General features: G+C 37.9%; 2 protein-coding genes across 7 annotated transcripts in view; one reads left to right on the top strand and one right to left on the bottom strand.

The window, feature by feature from the left end:
- The window catches only part of LOC135107718 (stromal membrane-associated protein 1-like), a 23,802-nt gene extending 22,640 nt beyond the window's left edge, over positions 1–1,162 (bottom strand). For all 3 annotated transcript variants that reach the window (XR_010271919.1, XR_010271917.1, XM_064017909.1), the window contains exon 1: positions 981–1,162. Coding sequence is in view for 1 of the 3 variants with exons in the window: in XM_064017909.1 (XP_063873979.1) it covers positions 981–1,098 (118 nt within the window). In the remaining 2 variants the exon portion in view is untranslated. The remainder of the gene's footprint in view (positions 1–980) is intronic.
- A 476-nt stretch (positions 1,163–1,638) lies between these two features.
- LOC135107719 (longitudinals lacking protein-like) lies at positions 1,639–11,217 on the top strand. 4 transcript variants are annotated; one of them, XM_064017910.1, is made up of 5 exons: positions 1,639–1,763; positions 4,515–4,718; positions 5,228–5,257; positions 6,972–7,178; positions 7,519–11,217. In XM_064017910.1, exons 2-4 carry the CDS (start codon positions 4,533–4,535, stop codon positions 7,164–7,166), a joined length of 411 nt encoding a protein of 136 aa, XP_063873980.1. In that variant the 5' UTR covers positions 1,639–1,763; positions 4,515–4,532; the 3' UTR covers positions 7,167–7,178; positions 7,519–11,217. The 4 variants fall into 4 exon arrangements, with proteins under 4 accessions (XP_063873980.1, XP_063873983.1, XP_063873981.1 ...); XM_064017911.1 differs by having other exon boundaries at positions 1,757–1,896; XM_064017912.1 differs by lacking the exon at positions 1,639–1,763 and adding an exon at positions 1,904–2,040.

Raw genomic sequence — 11,217 nt, forward strand, 5'->3', positions numbered from 1 at the left:
TCTTCAGATTTACAAAAGAATTAAAAGCTTTTCTGTTATCTGAGTGCTATGACATGGAAATTTTGACAATTAACATGGCATATACAGTGTGATTACTATTGATATTGCATCAATCAAGATATCCGGATCCTGCAGAGCACTTCAGGGGGAAGTGGTACCAGCAAGAAACAAGATGAAAAGATCTCATCATTAAGAATATTTTGATACTATAGCTGAACTAAGTCACAAAAAATAAAAAAAATAAAAAATAAACAAATAAAATAAAATAAAATAAATAAATAAATAAAAAATAAAACAAAATAAAATATATGAATTTTGAATGCTTAATGGTGTTCTCAAGGTGATGTACAATGTTGTGAATGGCAGATTTAACTGTTGTGGGCCACGTTTATATAATATTTTGAGTAATGCCAAGTGATTTTGCCAAGACAGCTACTGTGTCAATTCAAACTGGATCAGATCAGTCCAAACAAAATTGTTTCATATTGAAATTCGAATAATGTAGTTTTACAAGAAGTTATAACCACTGGGGAGAGAAGAGGTCATGAGTTCATTGAGAACGTTACTGGTTTTCAAGACACTTCAAGAGTATGAAGACAGACTATAATCAATTGTTAAGTGGACAGGAAAAGGTTCCTACACAAAGAGGTGAAACTTAAGAACACACTCTGAAGCTTTCAAAACCCACATCCCAAACAAAGAAAAATAAACCTTTTCTAGATGCACAAGAAGAAAACCGATCAAATCGTCAATAGCAAAATAAGTACAATTCAAATATTTTCCTTACAAAAAATAACAATGGCTACATTAATTATTCACAAGGGGGAATCTACCTATGCAAGCTCTCCTTCCCCAGCCCAGCAGTGACGAGCGGGGCAGGGCAAGGCAGAGCAAGGGGCAGAGAAGTGTCATGCAGGACAAAACCCGCCCCCAACACAGCTGATCGCATCCCACTTCGTTGCACCACACCCCCTCCTTACTTTTGGCGTCACAGTCCACGCAGTACTTGTTGTCTTCATCCTTTAGCAGGTCAGACAGGATACTCTGACACTTCTCCTGGGTGAGCTTGTGTCTCTCCTTTTCTGACAGGGTCGACATAATGCTGCCCTGATAGGCCGCCAACACCAATAATGGCCGACTATAGACACCGCGAGATCCAACCTGATGGGGGATCTACTACTCTGCTGTTCCAGGAATATAATTAAGATAGTTCTTTATTTCATTGCTCCTAAAGGGGAAAAAATGTGACGCATGTTGAGCGACGCCTTACAAATTTTAAACAAAAGATTGTGCTGCATGAATAAAATGAATATATTTTCACTTATTATTTGATGTCGATTTCAGACAGTTTAATAGCGTTCAGTTTCACCAATTATGTTCACGCAAAGTTTCGTGACTAGCATTTCATATCTCTAAATGTGAATATATAGAATGATACTGCATTGCAAAAACGTCATAGCGATTTGTTCAAACATTTTGTTGCAATAAAGATTGTATGTTAACGTTTATCAATTACGTTTTGCTTCAATTTCAAACAGAAATTTTATCCAGATAGTTTTATAAATAGTTATTATGGCAAGAATGGAAAGAAATGGCTTTGGAATGTTATAAAAACTATCTGATCCTGTATTGAGTTTCTTCACGTTGTCTATAACATTGCACCAATCAAAACCTTCGTCTGACCGCGGCGACCAATCGGCAGCAGCCTCCCTCCTGACGTGTGTTGCTGTAAACATTGACACAACACTGACCACTCCACGCCGGTAACTAGCCTTTTCCTGGTGTAGTGGCCCCCTGCCTAGCCAGCCACAGCAGGGCGCGGCCCTAAGGGAGTCTGGCACCAGGGAGTGGGGCGTGGGCGTGGGACGGCCCCAGCGGGACGCCCACTCCCACCTGGTGCGGGCGCCAGCTGACCTACAACTTGTGCCGGATTTTTTATTTATTAATTTTTTCCCATTTAATGAGTCATAAAGTGTCGTTGTGGTGCACGTAGGACACGCTGCAGACTGAGTGGAGTCTTGTGCTGGCCGCCCGCCCCCGGTGGGTGACCTGAAGGAAGTGGCTTGGCTTTGGGCTGAAGCTCCAGCAGTAGAGTGAATCAGCTCTGGCAGTAGTATTATATTATTGAGCAAGGTTAAGTCTTGTTGTGCTAGAGTTGCCCTCTTGCTTGTAGGTCATGGGTTTAGGATAATTAGATGTGATGTAAGGTTTAATTCCAGCTCTAAGAAAACCAATATCCATATGTTTATTTGCATATTATGTTGAAATATCTTGTTTTCAATTTACCAGTGCATAATCAAAGGAAATTAGAATTGAAATAAGTATATTCAATTGTCACTTCATAGGAATTATAAGGCTCTATCAGTATCTGTCAAATGACCATTATTTGATGTATTGGTTTTGGCAGAGGATGCTTAGTCAGCCTTGGCAAAACAGGTTCTAAGGCTGTTTAATTATTACTCATGGTGATTGGTTAATTGTGATGGCATCAGACATCGACTGACCTCGTGTGGAATGTTACTTGATTCCTAAGTTAAACCAAGTAATTTTGATCAGGCATTTGATATGGATTTGAATTAATGATGATTCTTTACAGTAGGACTGCACCATTCTGAGACCAGGTCCTCATCTCTATGTTAGGTGGGGTTAGGTTTGTGGCCTTGTAGGGTTCTTTGGAGTGTAGCCTTCATGTTAGATTAGGATATGTTAGGTTAGGTTGGGCAGACTTGGAGTGTTGGAGGAAGATGGATTGGAGTACTTCAAAATCAGAACTTCGATTCAGAATGATGCACCCTTATTCTGAAGAACTACAGAGTTATCTCTCTTACATAGGGGACTCTTTTAACATACTTGTGGAATCATTTACCTAACTGACTATTGAATTATAGGACAGTGCACCCAATGTCCCTTGCCAAAATTCATATAATGTAACAAATGACTTGTTTTTGATGCTGAAAGTTTGCAATTTCCACAATCAGTAAGTGGGTTGCCTTAGGACCAAGTTTACCATGGCAAACTAAATAACTGCTTTGATTTGTAATCCAATTAATTTGACAAGTTTATATCAGAACTAGAATGGATGTATGATAATATTTGTTCTTGTGTGGAACCATAAAAATATCATGTATCTTAGAAAATTTAGTTTTATGATAAGATAATTTTCACTTTTTTGGTAGTTGAATCAGTACACATCAGACCACTTGGGTCACATATTACAAAATCTGCTTTAAAATGTTTGTGACCTTAGACTGAGGAACAAAAAGTGGCTTTCCTTTTGGGATTGTAACTCTAATGTCCTTCAAAGTGTATAATTTAACTCATCAGTCCTTCTGTTTCCAAAAGCATTTCAGGAAGCCTTGTTCCAGAACGATTACTGTTTGTGCTGCCGTATTTTGCATTTGCTTCAGCTTCCATATGAGGGACTGTCTGAACAGCATCTTCAGTTTAGGGAACAGCCAGAAATCAGAAGGAGAGCTGTTTAGTGAACAGGGAACCTAGTCAACCTAAGGGATTTGGTATTTTATATAACTTGGTGACCACTGTACTTTGTATTCTAGGTGTGGCCAAAGAAATTCTGGATCAGGTGCAAATAATGGGCTGAGGGAATTATTGAGGCAACTGTCAGTTCCCTGCCCTTCACAGCTTAAGTATCTTGAGAATTAGTTGTTGCATCTGATCTAAGATTTCTCGGCCAACCAGCTAATATCTCTAACAGTATGTGTGTTAATTAGTTGATTGGCTGTTTGATTTGGGAAACAGTGTTTTCATTACCATTGAATTAGTTACACTTACTAATGCAACTTAGGTATGTAGGCTCCCTTTGAATAACAGTACATCTAATTTTTTTTACATTGTTGGTGAATGGTTTATAATAACATTACAGATGTGATTGGGTAATTCATAAGTCTGTTTATTGGGTAGTTCATAAGTCTGTTCTTATTGAGTGCTGTTAATGTGAACGTAGAATAAGCAAGATGGTGTTCGTGATTTCGTATGCATTTTTTATTATTGGGGTATTATGTGAAATGGATATTTTACAATGACTGAATGCAATATGTCTAACAAGTCTCGAATCCTTGCAAATGTCATCCATCTTAGGAAAAGGAAAGACTGAAAACTAAAACTGCAGCAATCATACAAGGAAGAGGAGGATGTGACAAGCTTATATTTAATAACAAAAATATTGTATACAAAAACCATAATGAAAAAAATAATATTGCCAAGATCATGCAAAGATTTGTTTCTATGTGATGGACACAAATGTTGAGATAGTAATAATTTTTTTGACAGGTGCACAAAAAAATGTGCTGTGTTTCCACAAGTTTTATGGGAAAAATTGTGAAACACAAGGATAAAGAGTAAATCATAATATGTTTTTGCAATGCATGTTATCCCCTGATGAGGAGATTCACAGTTTGTAGTTTAAGTTGTTTTTCATGTTATGCCATTAGTAATGGAGCTCATTAACATGAACACAGTTTCTAAGAATCTTCCCAACTTTTTTTTTCTCTCAGATCCAAAAAACCCACAAGATGGCAGATGATCAGCAGTTTTGCTTGCGATGGAATGAGTTCCAGAGCAACATGGTATCCTCCTTCAAACATCTACGTGAGGAGAAGAGTTTCACAGATGTGACTCTGGCCTGTGATGGACAAACCTGCAAGGCACACAAGATGGTGCTGTCTGCATGTTCCCCATATTTCAAGGCCTTGCTAGAGGTATAGTTTCTTGTCATATTTTATCCATGTTAGGGATATCTTGTTTGTCTTCCTTATGAAACCTGTAACAAAAGGATCCTTGAAATTCAAACTAGTTTTCTTTGAGACAAATCATGCAAAATTCATAATGGTGATTACATGGTAGAAATGTGTACTTTATATTTCTAATGCCATTGTATGTGAATTATAATTAAATTATTTTTACAATAGTATTTTTTTTTTTTTTCAATAGGAGATTTCTTAGAAACAAAGAATAAGATTCATAGGGGAAAAAAAAAAACATGTTTGATTGCCAGTTTCCAAGAAGAGGTGGTGGAAGAGTTACAAAAGGGATTTTTGGCACTTATCTGCTCTAAAATTAATATTATATCCTACTGTCATTAAATTGACCACCATATAAAATTCAAGGTATTCTGGCCACCTTTGAAGCATGTCTGTGCTGGAGAAATTGTGATCCTGGGCATAATGTAAGATGACACCTTGTGAGACAGTTACTGGTTTTGTTCCAGGATGTTGAAATGACTCGGTCCTATCAGCCAGTGAGTACTGGTTGTTGCCAATATAAACATAGTCTACAGTCAGCGCAAAAAAAGATGTCAAAATCCTCAATCGGTGATGGCATCCATGCACCATTCAACTAGTTTCATCCATTTGCATGGGAGACTGGAGCACTGATAATATCTGATCTGGCAACTCAAGACAGATGGTGGCCTTGGGTCCACACACACACATACACACATTAACGGTTGTGGTATAAATTTGACAGCTGAGTGACAAGATGGTTTTCATGCGTGCATTCCTGAGTTGATTTCCACAAGTTACTTTTGCACATATTTTCATATCACCTGCTAGCGGCTATTAAACTGCCTATTATGGATGAAGAAATAGCTATGGGTCAAGTTGCCAGTGATCACCAACTGTTAATGTAGGGGTTGGTCAGTGTTCCCACAGTTCTCTGGAGAAAGACATTCTAAAAATTCCTCTCGTTATACATCTTGATGTACTATACCTATATGATATGAAACATTAATCCTAAGTGTTTATGCTAACAGTATCCATGGGGTATTGTGATGGCCAAAATTATGTTGAGACAAAAGGCCTGGCAAGTATCAAACACACTGATTTCTAAAAAAAAAAAAAACACACACACACACACACACACACACACACACACACACACACACACACACACACAAAAAAAAAAAAAAGGCAGGACACATGAGTTTGCAGTGTTGTTATCAAACCTAGGTCCATATGTGTACTGTGGTTGATTTCATGAACGTCACGAAAGCAGAATCAAATTGTGAAAGGATGATTTGTATTTCCAAAGAAGACAGCAGCAACTTAGGGAGGACATTGGGGGACCTGACGTAAACAGACAAGCGGCAACTCGGGGAAGGCATTGGGAGACGTAAACAGACAATCTTCATCAGTGTCCTGCTAAAATTTGGCATCAAAATATGGTTGTTTCTTTCATATGTTTATCATATAACTTAAATGGATAAAATAAAAATATATGGAGAGGAAAAATAGCATTTATCCCAAGGTGAAGATACATCCTGAACCTGAGGTGATATGTGCGGCATTTAGCTCCTTTTGTCGCATTTCTTGCTCTGCTTAATGATGGTTTTATTAGTTGGTTTGATAACACACAAATGACAGATTTTTTTTTTTTCTTTTTTTCCAGTTGATTGCCTTTTTGTAAAATTCATGGCCATTTTTTCAGACCATAGCAAACACCCCAATTAATCTTATTGGAGTTTGAGAGAGAATTGTGTACCAGTGGATAAAGAAAAGATAGTGGTTGAGTTAGGAAATAAAGTTGCTTATCAGACCTTGAACATTATGAAAAAAGAAATAGAGTGTAATTCTTACCTAACAGCAAAGGAATTGAAAGAAAAGAACCCTCTGTGTTCTTGGTATTGGAAATTTTTATGTCATGATCTCTGACCCCACAATTGCATGATGCTTTTGCTATCTTTTTTGGCGGTGACTGTAAATCTAAATAACATAGGCTTCTGGTGGTCACAATTGTCCCAGTATGTTTTCTAGCTATGCACTTCTGATGTAGTTGCTGCTATTGTGTAGAACTTTATCATATCTAATGGATCATATTATATCATTAAATCATATCAAAATGGGAAGACAGTGCAGGAATATATGGTGTCCAGACATTGATTGTTTGGTTGTTACATTTACAGAGGTGATTAATGGTATGTACTGAACATCTCACTATTTAATTCTTTGTCTCAGGAAAATCCCTCCAAACATCCAATAATCATCCTGAAAGATGTGCCCTTCAGCCACTTGCAAGCAATCTTGGAGTACATGTATGCAGGAGAGGTCAATGTAGCCCAGGCAGACCTTCCTAATTTTCTCAAGACAGCAGAGCGACTCAAGGTTAAGGGCTTGGCTGAAGTCAACCAAAATGAGCGGCAAGACCGCTGAAATACTGCCCAGGTTGGTATGGATGGTGTTACTTGTGGTGATCTTCAGGTGTTTTTTTTTTTTTTTTCTGTGGAGAATGGAAAATGAAAAGAAGTGGGCTGACAAGGAAGATATAGAAAGGTTGGAGTGGATAGTATAAAATGGGAAGACAGTGCAGGAATATCTGGGGGAGAGAGAGAGAGAGAGAGAGAGATTGAAATAGTAAAGTATGCAAGAGTGTATGAATAGGAACAAATGGAGACACTTGTATTATGGTAACCCCTTTAAGGAGTTGAGATTAGAATAGATTAAATTGTACTGTTGTAGTTTTTGTTATTCACATGATATGATGACATGATTGTCTATTTTTCAGGTCGAGGGAGGCTTGGGAAACAGTTTGTCGGAGAAGCCAAAGCCACTTCTGCCTCCTCCACCAGCCTTCTCTTGCTGCTGACCCTACCCCTCCCACCCACCCCTCCACCCATTACATACCCGAGACAATTTACTAGCCTATCTTCCTCTAAGTATTCTGTTTCTACTCTCTCTCTCTCTCTCTCTCTCTCTCTCTCTCTCTCTCTCTCTCTCTCTCTCTCTCTCTCTCTCTCTCTCTCTCTCTCTCTCTCTCTCTCTCTCTCTCTCTCTCTCAACCAAAAGACATTACTATTATTATCCTGCTGCTCAGGTCTGTGATGTAGCTTTCATATTATTGCATCACCACCAACTTAGAAGAGCTGAAAAATTACAGACTGTCACATCTCCTTGCCTTTCCCTTTGCTTAGGCTGTCCTGTTTTCAGCCTATGACAGCCTATAACACAGACCACAAACACGTTCATGCTAGCTTGTGAGGAGGAATGTAATCCTCCAGTTATCCAGATACTATCCAGCCACAACTGAGGCAAGGTTGTAAAGTCTGGGAGTAATTATTAATTCTTGTAAATAGGTACTATTGGTATCCATATTTTTACTGTAAACATCCAATCCAGCTGGTTGTCATAATCTCTGAAATGATCTCTTATGGCATTACAGATGCATTGGGGGATACATGAAGCAATGTAGTAAAATATTCTTAACCTGTGCTGGTGTCTTGGGAGTCATTGAATGTTTTTTTTTTTTTTTTTTCCTATGACATATATTATCAGTATTTTTCTGTGTAAAGGATCTTGTCCCTGGTATGATACAGCCTATGAGAATACTATTGTCTGTAAGGTTACTCTGGGTTATCAGTATAATTTTGGAACATTCCTTATTTTTTGCTATTGATTTGAACCTTCCCTGTCTTAGTTATTTTCTTCTCATGTCTCCATTTTGATAATCTATTTATGTTTTCTCACTGAGCAATTAGTAACCATAAGGCATCAGCTCCTGCAGATACTGTATTTAAAAGTAGCCTTAAATACTTGTAGTTAGGTCAAACTTCATGTCACTAAATTTATCCAGGAGGGGATACTTGCTGCTCACCACTCCTTTATGACTGTCCCTACTTCTCATATACAGTAAACTCTCAGTTTATCAGACTAATTGGGGGTAAGTCACTGACAATAAAGGCAAAAATCCCCCCCAAAAAATGACGTTCGGTTTTCCCCCCTCACACCGAACTTTGTTTGGTATACGAGGGGGGAGTTCATTATACAGAAATTAACCTCAGATAATATAAATATTGGTAACTCATGCACCGATGTAACATGTATAGCATATACTTTATTTTGGCATAAATAACAAATCTTATGGAAAAATGTTTTTATTGTGTTTAAGTAAACTACATTACAAACAAACAAACAAGTAAGCAAAATTACATACATACTATGCATACATACATACATACATACATATGGGTGCAACAGCCCTCCACTTCAACTGCCATTGGGAGACTGAGGCCGAGGAAGTGAGAGTTGCCAGGTCACAGACTGTTTTCCTCTCCACTCTTACCTGAAAAACAGCCCAAAACCTGCCCACCCCACCATCAGGAACCACCCAAAATGAGTTGAATGTTTTATTAATAGCAAATAAGTTATGTCACATAGAAAATGGAGAAGTACTTTATATATATATATATATATATATATATATATATATATATATATATATATATATATATATATATATATATATATATATATATATATATATATATATATATATATATATATATATATATATACACACACACACACACACACACACACACACACACACACACACACACGTCTACATAAAACAACCCAGTTGGAGGGGAAAATAGCTCACCTGGCAACCCTGTGAGTGTGGGTGTGGTGTGCACTCACCACCATCACCTGCACCCTCCCTCCCTCCCCCACCCTCACTCACTTCCTACTGCTGTTGCTGCTGACAGAATGTTCCACCTCATTTATTGATCTGTGTTCAGTAAATCAGAGAGATGATTGGTAGGTCATATGTTCAATAAATGCGAAATCTGCAATAACAGGGTTTGATATAATGAGGGTTTACCGTATATGTATGTATGTATGTATGTATGGGACTATCTTGCATCTGTTTATTTAGGTTTAATACATATATTAATTAAATATCAATTCAGGTTTAGATTTTATGTTCTGCTCAAGACATGAAGCATTGGGTACAGACTGTTCAGCGTGTCTCACAATACTGCAGTTCCATCATGTGGGCCCATGTTTCAGTTATGGCTCCCATGCAGACAACAGGACAGCCTTAAATTGGTCTGAAATTCAAACATTTTCTCCTTGTATCTGAGGTGTGTTAGTGATGTGTCTTGAAGACCTAATTCTTTGGACAGTTTACTGCTTATCAAATCTTTCATGAATTGTCAGTTAAAATACTGAACATGGGTTGCTATCACCCCGTTCTTGATGTGATATATTGACAACCATGTTCTGTGCTCAAAGAGGCTTTATTTTACATATAATTAGTGACTCCATTTTTCTTGTAGAACTGTTCTTGGTGAGGCAGTCTGTTAGACTCCTCCATGATGTAAAATGAGGTTGGTTATCACCAAATGTAGTCTGGTGTGTTGTTGTTATTGTAGATTATTGACGGCAGTGAGGAGGGGCACTGTACCTAACCCCACCTAGCCTGTAAAATTTTGGAATGATGGAATAGATAAACCCAAAGGTATTGTGCTGGCACTGCTCATCAAAGCCCAACCATAACCAGCCCAGTGGTCACCCACACTCCCATCCCCAGCCAGAGCCCTTATGGAGGAGCGGGGAGGTAGGTCAGAGGTGGCCTTACAACCAACGCTGCCACACCCCACCCTGGCCTACCAGCCTATATAAACTCAGGCCACCACAACACACAGTAAACCCCACCAAGAGCAGTGTTACCAGCGTGGACTGGATCAGACATTTCATATTTGTAATTTATTAATTTATTTCTTAAAAGTAAGTTTAATTTTTCAACAGCAATTGTCAGCTAAAGCCGTTTCTTGGATCATAGAGTCTGACTTCAAACCTTGTCAGGTGGAACCAAGACGTAATGGCATCCAGCAATGTGCCTCTGAGTCATTACGGCCTCATATTGCTACCTGGTTGTTTTTTATATTTATTTGGTCATGTATTTGTTTATTATTTTTTATTTCTTTATTTCATTGAATTATGTCTTTGGACAGTTAAAACAAAAATTTACTTTCTCTGAATTTCATCAAATGTAAGTTTTAAGTTTCTTATTCTGGTAAAGCCATGGAATGCCATTAGAAAAGTTTACAACTAAGCTTTATTGAAGCATGAACATAATTTAAACGTATGAAAATATTTTACTTGTGGTTAATCCATGGAATGCCATGAGAAAACTTTACAACTAAGTTTTATTGAAGCATGAACATAGTTTAAATGTATGAAAATATTTAATTTGTTTCAAAATTATCTTTTTCCTTGTCATAGGGTTAAATAAGGCTTGTGGAATGTGAAGAAAGTGGTGTGGCCTGGGAGCCTGTGTGTGCGTGTGCGTGTGTGTGTGGTGTGCCGCCCAACCCAGGTACCCACTCCAAAAGGTAGTATACGCAGGGGTGTAGCTTTGTACCTAGAGTAGCATGGAGCAGTTTTGTACAAGAAGTCAAATAAGTTTTTAATAAAACCTGAA

Source organism: Scylla paramamosain, chromosome 15 (assembly GCF_035594125.1).
Source record: "Scylla paramamosain isolate STU-SP2022 chromosome 15, ASM3559412v1, whole genome shotgun sequence".
In the NCBI taxonomy this organism is placed as follows: domain Eukaryota; kingdom Metazoa; phylum Arthropoda; class Malacostraca; order Decapoda; family Portunidae; genus Scylla; species Scylla paramamosain.